The sequence below is a fragment of the Trichechus manatus genome, unplaced genomic scaffold (assembly GCF_000243295.1).
Source record: "Trichechus manatus latirostris isolate Lorelei unplaced genomic scaffold, TriManLat1.0 scaffold00101, whole genome shotgun sequence".
Lineage (NCBI taxonomy): Eukaryota > Metazoa > Chordata > Mammalia > Sirenia > Trichechidae > Trichechus > Trichechus manatus.
Genome location: NW_004444037.1, coordinates 10,081,766 through 10,097,199, shown reverse-complemented (window position 1 = coordinate 10,097,199; position 15,434 = coordinate 10,081,766). Strand labels below are relative to the sequence as shown.

At 39.8% G+C, this 15,434-nt stretch overlaps 1 protein-coding gene across 1 annotated transcript in view; it reads right to left on the bottom strand.

The window, feature by feature from the left end:
- TXK (TXK tyrosine kinase) overlaps window positions 1-15,434 on the bottom strand; it is a 92,484-nt gene that overhangs the window by 63,318 nt on the left and 13,732 nt on the right. The window contains exons 2-5 of the mRNA XM_023737381.1: window positions 7,711-7,765; window positions 5,795-5,903; window positions 4,624-4,829; window positions 1,546-1,611 (exon numbers count right to left, since the gene is read on the bottom strand). Coding sequence (XP_023593149.1) covers window positions 1,546-1,611; window positions 4,624-4,829; window positions 5,795-5,903; window positions 7,711-7,765 — 436 coding nt within the window. The remainder of the gene's footprint in view (window positions 1-1,545; window positions 1,612-4,623; window positions 4,830-5,794; window positions 5,904-7,710; window positions 7,766-15,434) is intronic.

The following is a 15,434-nucleotide window of genomic DNA, read 5'->3' as shown; positions in this document are numbered from 1 at the left end:
GTGTCATGCCAATTGAGCTAGATGTTCCCCGAGACCATGGTCCCCAGAGCGCTCCGCCCAGAAGCTCAGTCCCTTGGGGAGTTTGGATGTGCAAGGAGACCTATTTTTGTTGGGCAGCTTCAGCTGCGGGTAGAAGTGAGACACCATGAGACATGCTTGATTAACATTAGATGATCATGCATCTGTTTCCTAAGGAAAGGTGGGTTTAGCCACCTGAGGGTTTTGTTTTACTGAGTGAACACTGGAATCTTGGGACAGAGTTAAATGACTGAGGCCAACAAAGGGGAACATGACAGGCAGAGTGAGGGAGGGGAGAAGAGAGAAGGGACCCTGTGATGGAGCTAAGGAGAGAGACTTGGGAGAGAGAACAGAAATATCTAATGGAGAAGTCTGATAAAGATATGTAGATGTGTCATGAGCATGTGGTCATCTCCTTTTCCCTTCCAATAAAGACTACATTATTCACCAATGCTTTTGGAACTTGGTTTGTTTTGGGGAGAGATGTGCTGACTCTGGCTTCCAGATAAGCTTAAATCAGTAGCCAAGGGAACTCTGTCTCATTCAGCTTATATTTACTGTCTGGTTCTCTAAGAAGTGCCTGTCTTAAAGCCTCAGTGCACATCATCTACTGCCACCTACAGGAAGCATATGCTAATTGCATAACAAGTATCTAAGTGTGGTGGGGGGTTGGGGGGTAGGAAGACGACCACTCACATGCTCATATTAAAAAAAAAACAGAAACCCATTGCCGTCGAGTCTATTTCAACTCATAGTGACCCTACAGAACAGAGGAGAACTGCCCCATAGGGTTTCTAAGGAACAGCTGGTGGATTTGAACTGCTGACCTTTTGATTAGCAGCTAAACTCTTACCCACTGTACCACCAGGGCTCCCATGCTTATGTAGCAAACCTAAATTTATAAGACATAGGACCAGTCCTAACTCTGCCACTCTCTACCTGTAAATTAATCTCTCAACCTTAGTTTCTCGTCTTCAAAATAAGGGGCTAAGTAAGTCATAGCTAAAATCTCCTCCATCTTCCAAATCTATAATTGTCACAAAAAAAGATTTTTAAGCAGAACTCTAATGAACGTGCCAAAGGTTCTTCTAAACTACAGCATTAACCTAGTTCTCATCTTGAGCTATTTTTAAAACATGTTAAAACATGGGCCAAAATACGTGTACATATTAAGTCTAATTTACCACTCATTGAAAATTTAATTCTAGTGTTTAAATAGTTAATTTTCCACTTAGGACATATAGTAAAACCAATGCCAGATGAGTGTTTGGTTTCACTGTGACCCTGTTAAAACAAAACAAAACAAAAAAAAAAGTGGACATACAAAACAAAACAGAAATAAGTTTAAGAAAAAGAAGTTTCTGAATCAACCATAATATGGATTGAAGATCTCTTTATTGCTAAAGCTGTCGAATGTGTTACTTTCTTTTCCTTTTATGAACCTCAAACAGTATCTATACTTTTAGCTGCCAAAATGTACCCAATTGTCATAGATTAACCACAGGGCGTATTTTGAAGGAGACTTACTCATACATTTCCAAATTGGTTAGCTTGTTTTCAGTCACGTAGTTGCTTGGGATTAAGCCTTCATTCCTACAACAAAAGACACAAAGCAAAAATCAAAATGCTTGGCACATTCCTGGCATTATCATGGCAACAATCCTTTTAAAACTCAAGGATGTAGAGGGAAATCAAATTCATTTTATTAATTAAAGTGTTAAAAGAAGAAAAAAAAGGTTTTCATTTCCATATTCAGCTAAAGTCTCTGTATGCTGATACTAAGATCCTGACTTATAATGTGAGTAGTTTAAGACGCTTTATGGCCCAAAATATTTTCAAAGTGGAAACCGAAAAAACCAGTTCCTTAGAGTCGATTCCAACTCACAGCGACCGTGTAGAACAGAGTAAAACAAGGAGCGGGTGGTGGATTCAAACTGTCAACTTTTTGTTTAGCAGCCAAGCTCTTAACCACTACCCTACCAGGGCTCCTCGAAGAGGAAAAGAGGTACTTAAATGATCATTGGGATGTAATAGTAACGGGTTTAAAAACACAGCCTATTACAAATACATTGACTTCATTCTTTTCAATAGCCGCAGAGTATTTCATAATATAGATGGTCCACAATTTGTTTAGCCATGCCCCTATTACAAAATATGCTGTAAAGAAACATTTTTACCAGTCGTAGTTGACTCAACTTGACTCAAGGAAACCCCGAAACATGGTTTTTAGTGCACCAGAATGAGTTTTTCTCTAAGGTAGACACCAAGCAGTGAAATTGCTGGGTCAGGGAATACATGCATCTTTCAGTTGACACAGCAGATTACACTCAAAGGAGGATATACCAATTTACATACCATTCAGAAGGGTAGGGTTTCTCTTTCCCTACATCCTCATCAACATTTGAAATTATGGAAAGATCACCAGCACACATTGTTGACAGATAGAAGCCAGGTACAGAAAAACGCATAAAGTATGACAGATTACTATTGTTCTTGAGGGCCTTCCTGTCAACTCTGACTCATAGAGACCCTATAGGTCAGAGTAGAACTGCCTCATAGGGTTTCCTAGGCTGTAATCTTTACAGGGGCAGAATGCCACATCTTTCTCCTGAAGAGTGGCTGGTGCGTTTGAACTGCCCCCCTTTTGGTTAGCAGCCGAGCACTTAACCATTGCACCACCAGGGCTTCTGGATAAAATACAGGTAGTCCCCAGCTTACAAAGTGTTCGAGTTACAACGAATCACACTTACAACCAGCCGTTTTTGTTTTGTTTTGTTTTTTGGTACATCTTATCGTTAGTAGTATGTACTATATACAGTGTTGCAGTGCGTAATTTGCTGATGTTATCACTCTCAGATGTTCACGCATAGATGTTCAAAGACGTGATTTATAAAGATACTGATAATAAAAGGCAATAATAATGAAAACTAAAAAAAAAAGGTAGTCTATTTAACATCAGAACCAACTTAGGATCTAGTTGTCAGAAGGGAACTCCATCATAAGTTGGGGACTACCCGTACTAAGTAAGTTAAATCTGCAAACAATATCACACATTTTAATATTTGTATGCAAGTGCATTGAAAATGATCTTGAAGGGTGCTCACTAAATGGATAATGGTACTTCTTTTGGAGAAGAGACTTGGGTTTGGAGACAGTGGCAAAGCAGCATTTGGGCTTTTCGTATAATGTTTGCATATTATAAAAAACTACATTCACTTATTAACTGTGAAATTAAAATTTAGTACAGCTTTTTTTTTTTTTTTTGAGTTCTGAGGATGCCAATACGGCACCTGCAGGAGTGGTGAACTGCACAGTACTGAATCTAGTAATGCCTCTTTTCCCATTGCAAAATCTCCGTCACACGTTCAGCCTAAACTCAATGTTTTTGTTATTGTTAGCCGCCTCAGGTGGGCCTCCGACTCATGACAACCATATGCACAATGAGATTAGACTGTTGTGCTCCATAGGGTTTTCACTGGCTGATTTTTTGGAAGTAGATAGCCAGGCCTTTCTTCCTAGTCCATCTTAGTCTGGAAGCTCTGCTGAAACCTGTTCAACACACCAGCCCCGACTGACAGACCAGAAGTGGCTGTGCTTGAGGTGCGTTGGCTGGGAATGAAACAGGTCTCAGGCACGAAAGGTGACAATTCTACCACTGAACCAGCACTGCCCTGAACAAACTAAATATTAAGGAGAACCAAATGACCAAAGAAATACAACTAAAGAAAGAGGCATGTAATTCAGATACTCCTACTTTATTTCAGATAAACAACAAACAACTTTTTAGTGTATGTCCTATGTACTATTTTTTTCTTTTTTCTCAATGTATATATGCATAGCCAGTTAGAAACAATTCAAACTTAACCGCATGTCCGGCATTGTTATTTGCTAAATTTGGCAAATCTAGCCTAACTGTATTACTATGACCAGTAAATACTGCTAGCAGCTAATCCCCAATACAATCACTTTCGGAAATATCAGAAATCAATCCCAGCCTTCTCTCCCACGGAGGCGGGACACTCCTCAGACTTCTGCCCATCCCAGGACTCCAGCCAGGCACTAATAATCTATCACAACCGACACGATGAAATCTAATTACATCTCAAAGTCTTTTTTTGTTTCCAGTTTAATCCAGCAACTACTTCAATGTTTGCCTCCAAAACTAGTTGTTGTAAAAATACAAAAACAAATAGGATACTGTCTCTGCTTTTACCTTAGATCTTAACAGGAGCAATCAGACAAACTCCCAGATAAAGAAAATACAAATCAGGCAAGAACCTAGATGATAGGAATTATTATTCCCATTTTATAAATAAAGCAACGAAAACTCAGGGAGGATAGTGGCTTGCCCAAGGACACACAATATTGAGTGACAGAGTCTGGATGTGAAGCCAGGTATACATGGCTCTGAGACTCTGTCAGAAATCACTGTGCTGTAACGCTCTCTCATACTGACGGTGGTGTTGGGGGACAGGTTCTATTTCATGCAGAGGAAAGCGCTATAAACCAGGAGAATGCGAGCCAATAAATAGTCCTCCTAATGCTTAGAAGTCTTCAGAGGATAAAAGAGCAGGAATTTGATAAGGACTAAACCGCTAGTCTTACCCAAAACGATCTCTTGCCTTCCACCAGTGAGGGGTATACTTCTCCAATACCAAGTATTCTTCTGTTCTCTTTAATGCTAAATCACAGGGTTCTCTGGGCAGAAAGTCATAAAGAGCCTTGACCTGGATCATCTCTTCAGCAACCTCAGGGATGGGGAGGGGAGGCAGCGGCTTACGTTTTGATGGCTTCACATGGCCCCTGTTGGACTGTAAAAACCAAGGAGTTGTTTTACTGTTACTTTAGTGATTTTTACTAAAAAATAATAGAGGTGTAGCACGTTTGCTGGTGACCTCACTTCTCCCCTCCAGCTGCACCAAGGAAGAAGCTAGGGTGGGATAAATGTAGGAAGTGAATAACTATAAAATGGCTTTTGGATCCAGCAACGCACTGTGGTGGTTAATTTTTTGTGTCAGTTGGCCAGGCTATGATTTCCAGTGGTTTGGCCAAATACTAGATTAGTTGTTGTTCCACCACGTAATCTAATGTACTGTAATCGATCAATCAGTTGAAAAGGAAGTTTCCTTAGGGTGTGTTCTACTCTCAGACTATAAACATGTATTTTGACAGAAGTCATTCTTGTTGTCTTCCTCTCCAGTCTGCACTCTTTCCGTCACCTGACCTAAGGATCTTGGGATGCATGCTTGGGACACACATCCATCATTTGTAAACTTTTGAGATCACATGTTCTCTTGCCAGAATTGCATTGGATCTTTTCATGTCACAATTCTTAAAAGGTGATTTACTCCTTTATAGTTTTGCTTTGTTTCAAGGATTTTTCTCTCTTGGAAGATAAAAAACTGCCCTTACCTTTCATCTGCTGTAAGCTTGTATTTGAGTTTACCACACTTCCTAAGAACACAATTTCTCCCAACACTGAGATGAAAACTAATGCTGACCTCAAACTGTTAGTAACCAGAATACATTTTTTCCCCACTCATTTCCAGTTTCAAGTTCTGCCTTTAAGTATAGCAGAGTAGGCTATGTTAAGAGGTTGGTTTTTTTTACTTTCACTTTCTTTTAGGACATTCCCTTATTAAATATTTATTGAGCACTTATTATGTGCCAAGCACATACTAGGTTCTAGACATAGCAGCAAACGTTTCCTCATGGAGTGTAGACCCTAAAAGACAGCCTTCCCCTGGCCCTTCTCCCCCATCAAAGTGATACTCACTTGCTTCTTAGTTGATGACTCGCAGGGCCATGGCCTGTGACGTGATGGGTATTTTTCTGAAAGTTCTTCATCTTCACTTAGACTTATTTGTGTTCTCACTTGTCTGACACTGAAAAGCAATCATGCCACAAGTGAATATTTGTATTAAGCTTATCTATAAATCTACTCGATTATCACAAAACTAGTAAAAAAAAAAAAAAAAATCCGGGTCTCTTTCTAGCTACATTTTCTTTTTTAAATGATTTTTATTGTGTTTCCAGTGAAGGTTTACACAGCAGTTTAGGTTCCCACTCAACAATTACTACACAAATTGTTCAATGACATTGGTTACATTCTTCACAATGTGTGGACATTCTCATTATTTCCATTCTGGCTGTTTTGTTTCCATTAATATAGTTTCCCTGCCCCCTTACATTCTCATTTTCATTTTAAAGTTAATTGTCGACCATTTGGTCCAACTACATTTTTATTTAGAAGGCTTCCTAACTCTGTCACTTTTGTCAAGTTGCCAGCTCTCAGAACTTCAGTTTCCCTATCTGGGAGCTAGAGGTGCTAAAAGTAAGTAAGGTTGTTACAAAGTAAAATCAAGAAAGCACATACCACATGCCTGGTACAGACTCTGGTACATATTGGGGGCATAAAATTATAATCATAATGATGAAAAACTTAGTTACTCTGTGTTAGGTGCCATGCTTATCATTTTACATGTGTCACTTCATTTAGGCACTTGGCTGCTAACTGCAAGTTTGGCGTTCGAACTCACCAGCTGCTCCAAGAGAGAAAGATGTGGCAGTTTGCTTCCATAAAGATTACAGCCTTGGAAACCCTATAGGGTAGTTCTACTTCGTCTTACAGGGTCACTATAAGTCAGAATTGACTCAGCGGCAGTGGGTTTGGTTTGGTTGGTTTATTGTGTGGTTCAGTGATAGAATTCGAGCCTTCCAGGTGAAAGACGTGGGTTCAATTCCCAGCCAATGCACCTCATGCAAAGCCACTACCCATCTGTCAGTGAAGGCTTCCATGTTGCTATGATGCTGAACAGGTTTCAGAGGAGCTTCCAGACTAAGACAAATTAGGAACACAGGCCTGACGATCTACTTCTGAGACTCAGCCAAGGAAAACATGGATCACAACGGTCCGAACTACAACCGATCATGAGGATGGCGCAGGACCGGACAGGTTTTTTTTCCCTTGTGTGTGGGGTCACCAAGAGTCCAGGGCCTACCCAGCTGGCTAACAACAACATTATTATAAGTAGATCTAGTATAGTGATTAAGAACAATGGAGCTTGAACTCCAGCGTCACGATTTCATAGTGTGGCTTTGGGTAAGGAATGTAACTTCTCTAGGCCTGTTTCATCTGTAAAATTGGGATTATAGAAAAATGATGGGCTGTTTTGAGAGTTACATGAGTTAGTAAACATAAACCTCTTAGCACAGTGTCTGACATATAGGATGCTACCATTCAATGTTAGCGGTTATTATCATCATGGTGTTTTGGATTTAATTCTTATATGATCATTGATTGGGCACCAAAGTGTAAGATACACTGATAGTTTTGGGGAGATATTCAGATGAATAAGACAGGATTCTTGCCCTTAAATTGTAAAAATAACGAGTGGAACACAGACATACAAACAGCATTCATGAAATAAACATTAACTAGGGAACCAAGCCACATGCTGTCAGAACACAACAGAAAGAGTAATTAATTCCAAGAACACCAAGGAAAGATTACAGAAAATCGGACTTTTGACCCATGCCTTTAAATGAACAGGAATTCAACAGGGAGAACAAGGGAGAAGGGTTTCCCAGGCAAAGGGAACAGCACATACAGAAAGGCGTAGAGACCCAATAGATAATAAAGAATTCTGAATAAAATCATTTCCAAGAAGTTGTGCCCAAAAGTAGACTTACCGCTTCTGCACTGAACAGCAACAGCAGCAGCAGAAAATCGACTGGATGGTGTTATCTGAAAAGCAGATCATTCTCAGCTGTTAGAAAGCCATTAGTCCATGACATTGGATAGATGAGGCTGGTAATGCTATTCCAAAAGAGGAAGTCTCTAAGAGCAGAGGTGTTAAGAATTATTATAAAGTATGTGCAAATTCTTGACCATGCCCTCCTTCACTAGTGGAAACCCAAAAAATGTCACTAAAGCAAACATAAGTTACTGGCAGCCCGGCCACTGTGGTTTCCCTTCTCAGGCCCTTCTCCCCAGGTCTGGTTTATGCATTTCCTCCTCTGTGAATGATAAATGACCACTGTATTCAACTTTACCTTGATCCGGGCTAATATCAGCTAGCAAATTGGCAAAAGAATATGATATCAAAAACAATGTATTCCTAGGAAATCTGTTAGTGGGGATTTTGAAGAAAGTCCATCACATTTCTTAAAACATTTTTTTAAAAGATATAAATTTTTGGCTCTTAGCTTTTCTGTGGCTTAAGTCCAAATATAAACAGAATATCTAAAGAAAGAAGTAACTAGTAAATGTGGATTATGCTTACACTTTTATTGTCTAGCTTATCCTTATTTAAGTTAAATGATTTGCCTTTTTTAATGCCATAAGTAAACTTTGAATTTCAAAGGGATGTTTTGTTTTTATAGGATCTGCATCTTGCTGTCAGCTCTCTCAAAAAATGAAAATGAAGTATTATGAAGGCGGCAGAGTATGGTAGAGGCCAGCATTGGCTTTGAGGTCAGACAGACCTGGGTTTGAATCCCCACTGTGTGATTGACTATATCTTGGATAATTCCATTTACTTCTCTAAGTCTTAGTTTTCCCATCTGTAAAAATGAGATAATAATACCTACTTCTTTCAGAAGTCTTATAAGACTGAGGTTAATCTCTATGACTTTGGGCAAGATACGTTCTGTGCTTCAGTTTTCTCATCCATAAAATGGGAATAATAGGATACTTACCATGTAAGGTTGTTGTGAGGATTAATTGAATCAATTTATGTTGGCCATTGTCCATAAGTCAAGGTAGATAGATATCTTAGACCATCTCTTTCCTTAATGAAGTGAACAAACTAACATACTTCCTGAAGTCTGGAAGAATTTCATTACAACACTATCTTTCAGGCTACCTCTGAATGGGGCTATGGCATAATAGCTGTTTATTTCCTAGAGCCACTATGATACCAATCACTCTATCAGTCAGGGTCCCAATAGGTAACATGATATAACAAATGGGAATAATTTTAAAAGGATTTATTTACAAAGGGACAAAATACAAAGGTGTGGATGGGATGTAAGGGAACCATAAGAGACGTGTAGGAATCTGGGACTAGCAGTAGTAGGACTGTCTCCACCACTGAGAGACTCGAGAAGAACAGAGACCACTTTGAGAGGAGCAATGAGAGGCACAGCTCTCATTGTTTCATCATGTTAAGTTGAGGTATCTACTAGACATCCTAAGGAGCCCTAGTTATGCAATGTTTAAAGTGCTTTGTTGCTAACTGAAAGGTCAGTGGTTTGAGCCCACCAGCCGCTCTGCAGGAAAAAGATGTGGTCATCTGCTTCCATAAAGATTGTTGTTGTTGCTGTTAGGTGCCGTGGAGTCCATTCCGACTCACAGTGACCCTAGGTACAACAAAATGAAACACTGCCAGGGCCTGTGCCATCCTCACAATTATGTTTGAGTCCATTGTTGCAGCCACTGTGTCAATCCATCTTGTCGAAGATCTTCCTCTTTTACGCTGATCCTCTACTTTACCAAGCATGATATCCTTCTCCAGGGAATGGTCCCTCCGGATAACATGTCCAGAGATTACGGCCTTGGAAACCCTATGGAGCAGTTCTGCTCTGTCCTATAAAGCAACCTCACTACAGCTTCCTCTGAAACTCTCCATGGGCTTAAACCAACCAGAAGCCAGAAAGTTTGAGAGCATGTTGAGCTAATCCCTATAGATTATCTTTCCAGGATTGAATGCAGGTGGAGATTACTGTGTCATCTTAGAGGTGGGATATCACATTCAATCCCTACAGTTCATCCTTCCAAGGCAGAGGAGGGTAGAGAAGAGTAAAGAGTTGGTCTGATGGGGTGAATGGAAGTTACCCAGCACAGTAACAGATATGTATTAGTTTCTTTCCTTTCACAAAAGTTGATCTTCCAAACCTCTATTCATACATTAGGTACTTGCCCTTCTCTGATAGGGACATTGCCATTGCTCAGTCTTTGGATCGCAGACACATTGGTGGTCCAATGATAAAACTTTCATCTGTGCTGGAGATACAGTTCTAGTCAAAGCACAGGAAAAGGGCTCTCTTTTGTTCCCACTGCTGTTTTACTGCTCACCCCTGATTTATTAACTTTCTCTCTCCTTTTGCCTGTACCCCCAAACCGCCCATTCTCCAAGGCCCAGCCCAAAGTTTATTTCTGGAGACAAAAATAAAATAAATTACTGATTCCCAACAATCTACACTACATCATATACTACTCAGTTGTAGGATTTCACCGCTTCTGACTGTCAGCTTTGATCTGGTGGCGTCTGCATGAGCAGATGGCCAAAAATACTCCTTGGAGAGAGGGTACATTAGCACTTGAGGGCTCTGTCTACTTTGGTGGGAGTGGGTCTAATTTACGTTCTTAGCAGTTTAGTCCAATGTTGCTTTAGACACCCATGCACATCTGTATTTATCTAGGCCAGGGGAAGCAAAGTCAAATACAAGTTACGTAAATTAGTGAAGTGGGTCAGAATAAGGTATAGATTGTGGCAAAATCCTGTACCCAACCCTTACTTACAAGTATTTAAATTAAAAAAATTTTAAATATTCTGTTTCTTATGTCATCATTTTTTCCCCTCTCTATGGGTTATTCCCATCAGTATACAAATTATGCTGTTACTTCACCGACTGAAAACAAAACAAAGCAAAACAAATTACTCTGGATCTTACTTCCTCCATCAGCTTTGCTCTCCTTTCTGGTCAAATCTGCCAGTTGAGTTGTATTTATTTCGTTGCTGTTGTTAGTTGCCATGGAGTCGATTCCAACTCACGGCAACTCATATGAGCAGAGTAGAACTTCTCCATAGGGTTTGCAAGGCTGTGATCTTTTGGAAGCCGATTGCCAGACCTGTCTTCCAAGGCGTCTCTGGGTGAGTTCCAATCATCAACCTTTTGCCTTGTAGTCAAGCAGTTAACCATTTGTGTCAACCAGGGACTCCCATTCTCTCTTAACGAATTACGATCAGACTTTCATCCTTACCGCTTTCTGAAAATTGCTCTTGTCAGGCTCACCAGTGACTCCTGCACCACTAAATCCAATGGTTGATTCTAAGTCCTCATCTTACTTGACTCTCAGCAGCATTTGGCACTATGTCCCCTTGGTTTTCTTTCTACCATGGTGGTTGCTTCTTCTCAGTCTCCTTTGCTGCTTCTTCCTCTTCCTCCCTGACCTCTTAATGTTAGACTTCCTAGGGATTTGGGTCTCTTCTTTTCTCTGTCTCACTCATTCCCATGATTATCTCATTCCTTCCTGTGGCTTAAAAAAACATCTATATGCTGATGACTCCCAAATATACCCCTCTAGCTCAGTTCTAATGAACTACAGACTCACATACCCAAATGCATTCTTAAATTCACCACTTGGATTCTAGTGGATTAAAAAAAAACAAAAACAAAAAAAAACAAACCCATTGCTGTTGAGTCAGTTTCTACTCATAGCAACTCTATAGGACAGAGCAGAACTACTCCATAGGGTTTCCAAGGCCGTAATCTCTGGACATGTTATCCGGAGGGACCAGTCCCTGGAGAAGGATATCATGCTTGGTAAAGTAGAGGATCAGCATAAAAGAGGAAGATCTTCGACGAGATGGATTGACACAGTGGCTGCAACAATGGACTCTAACATAATTGTGAGGATGGCACAGGCCCTGGCAGTGTTTCATTTTGTTGTACACAGGGTCACTGTGAGTCGGAATGGACTCCACGGCACCTAACAGCAACAACAACAATCTCTATGGAAGCAGATGACCACATCTTTTTCCTGCAGAGCGGCTGGTGGGCTCAAACCACTGACCTTTCAGTTAGCAACAAAGCACTTTAAACATTGCATAACTAGGGCTCCTTAGGATGTCTAGTAGATACCTCAACTTAACATGATGAAACCCGAGCTCTTTTTCTTCCTACCTCTCCAAACGCTCTACACACCCATTCCCATTTCGTCAATGGCAAATTCCATCTTTCCAGTTGCTCAGGCCAATAACCGGAGTCCTCATTGATTCCTCCCTTTTTCTCATACCATCATCCAATCTGTCAGGAAAGAACGCTGACTCTGACTTTAAAGTATAGATAGTCCCCAACTTATGATGTATTAGAGTTACAAGGAACCGCATCTGCCACCATCAGTTTGTTTTTGTATATGTTATCATTATTAATATGTACTACATACAATGTTGCAGCACGTAATTTGCTGATATTATCATTCTCAGATGTTCACTTGCAGATGTTCAGTTTTACTATTTACTGTTCAAAACACTGCTGTATAGATTCAGTTTTCTAAACTAAACCAAGGGCTTCCGTTGCTTAAACACATGGACCAAAACACGAATCACTTTGCTAAAGTTGATAGGCAGATTTGGAAAACAGTGAGATGTTACAATGCAATATATGAAGAAAAAAAGAAAAGGACCATACAGACAACTGTCATTAATTTTCTGCCCAGAAACGCCATCCCCATTCCCAGAGATAATCCAGATGATCCAGAAACTTCCACAAGTAGAGTTATTACCACAACTGACAAAACGTCAATGTAATCCAATTCTTCTTCATCACTGGAGTAAATTTTTATGATTTGTGTATTTTTTTATGTATGTATGTACTAAAATATATCTGTAAGTTTATATATAATGTTTCTAACCCCCAAACAAATAAATATAAAATTTATAAAGAAACTGATTAAAAAAGGCAATAATAATGAAAACTAAAAAAAAGTGAAGTATTCAACTTACATCAGAAGTGACTTACAGGTCATATCCCTGATTCAATGTAAAGGGAGTTTCCCTGGGATGTGGCCTGCACCACATTTTATCTAATAAGAGATAAAGGAAAGGGAAGCGAGCAGAGAGTGGGGGAACCTCTGACCACCAAGAAAGCAATGCTCAGAGCAGAGTGTGTCCTTTGGACCCAGGGTTCCTGCTTGAAGAAGCTCCCAGTCCAGGGGAAGATTGATGACAAGAACCTTCCTCCAGGGCCCACAGAGAAAGAAAGCCTTCCCCTGGAGCAGATAGCTTGAATTTGGACTTGTAGTCTACTAGACTGTGAGAGAATAAATTTCTCTTTGTTAAAGCCATCCACTTGTGGTATTTCTGTTAAAGCAGCACTAGATAACTAAGACATCTGGGAAATCCGGAACTTGATAGGACTGCTTTGTTTTTCCAGGTCTCATAAGTTTTCCGCCTTTGACAGGGTGCAGTCTTACCACTTTTCTTTCACTCCTTTTAGTGGAAAATATTTGTGTTTTCCTTCTCTGACAGGTTTCTGCATTACACATGTTCTGGGTTTTGCAGGTTTATTGTATATCCAGAATTATACTGCTTTTCCCCACCTCTTCTTTACTAACCTGGTCCAAGCCACGTCATCTTATCTGGATTACAGCAATAGCCTCCTAGCTTCTACCCTTGCCCACCTACAGTTTATTCTCAGCACAGCAGGCAGAGTAATTGTTTTAAAATATTTTATTGTGGTTTGGGTGAAAGTTTACAGAGCATATTAGTTTCCCATTCAACAATGTATACGCATTTTGATTCATGACATTAGTTGTAATCCTTTCAATGTTGACAGCACTCCACCCACTTCCTTCCTGGGTTCCCCATTTCCATTAGCCCATTTTTCCTGCTCCTTCCTGTCTTCTGAACTTTGTTTTTGGGCAAATGCTGCCCTTTTGTTTTCATGTCATTGATTGTTCTGAGGAGCAGTTCCTCACGGGTGTTACTCTTCATTTTCTAAGCCTGTCTATTGTTTGGCAGAGTAATAAATTTAAAGCTTAAGCCAGATCATGCTACTCGTCTCAAAACTCCACAGTGGCTCCACATTTCACTCAGAGCTAAAGCCAAATTTCTTATAAGTGCCTGTAAAATCCTCTGTGATCTGGCCTTCTGTTTACCTCTCATCTTCCCTCCAATTCTCTCTCCTTTGCTCACTCTGCTCCAGCCACACTGCCTCCTTGCTGCTCTCACCTTGCTTTGGTTTTGCAGCACTCTTCCCCCAGGTGTCTGGATGATTAACCCCCTCCGATTCTTCAACTCTTTGCTCAGATCTCACCTTCTCAGTGACGAGGAGTACTCTAACCAATTATTATTGCCACCTGCACGCCCTTACTTTGGGATTCCTAACTTTCCTCTACTTTTTTCTCTTTTGATAGCATTTCTATCTACTTCCTAACATACTATGCAATTTATTTATTTATCTTTTTTTTTTTTTACTGTCTCCCCTGCTAGAATGTAAGCAGGGATCTTTGTTTTTTTCACAGTTAAATCTCAAGAGGCCATGCCTCACACCATACACAAAAACCAATTCAAAATAGATCAAGGACCTAAATGTGAAAACAAAAACCATAAAATTCTTAGAAGAAGATATAGGGGCATGGCTATGGGACTCAGTTTTTAATGATGAATTATCAGATATGACAACAAAAGCACAAGCAGCAAAAGACAAAATAGATAAATAAAACCAAAAACCAAACCCGTTGCCGTCGAGTCAATTCCAACTCACAGCGACCCTATAGGACAGAGTAGAACTGCCCCATAGAGTTTCCAAGGAGTGCCTGGTGGATTTGAACTGCTGACCTTTTGGTTGGTAGCCATAGCACTTAACCACTACACCATTAGGGTTTCCAAATAGATAAATAGAATCTCATACAAATTAAATACTTTTGTTCATCAAAGGACTTTTTGTCAACAAAGTGAAAAGACAATTTATAGATTGGTAGAAAAATTTTTTTAGGAACCATATTTTGATAAGGGTCCAATATCCAAAATGTTTTTTAAAAATAACTTCTACACCTTAACAACAAAAAGACAAACAACTCAATTAAAAAATGGGCAAACAACTTGAACAGACATTTCACCAAAAAGGATATTCAAATAGCCAACAAACAAATGAAAAGATGATCAGTGTCATTGGTCATTAAGGAGATGCAAATCAAAACCACTATGAGATACCACCTCACCCCCATTAGGATGGCAATGATCAAAAAAATGGAAAAAAACAGGTGTTGGTGAGGTTGTTGACAAACTGTAACCATTCTCCATTGCTGATGGAAAACAGCTTGGCAGTTCCTCGAAAAGCTGAACATAGAACTAACCTATGACCTAGCAATCCCAGTCCTAGGTATATACGCAGAAGAAGTGAAGGCAGGAATGCAAAGAGAAATCTATACACCAGTGTTCCTTGTAGCACTTTTCACAATAGCTAAAATGTGGAAACAACCAAAATGTCCATCAAAGATGAATGGATAAACAAAATGTGGTATATACATACAATGGAATATTACTCAGCCATAAAGAGAAATGAAGTCCTGATGCATGCCACAACATGGATGAACCTTGAAAACATTATGCTGGGAGAAATAAGTCAGGCACAAAAGAACAAATACTGTATGATATCACTTATATGAAATAAGCAAATATATAGAA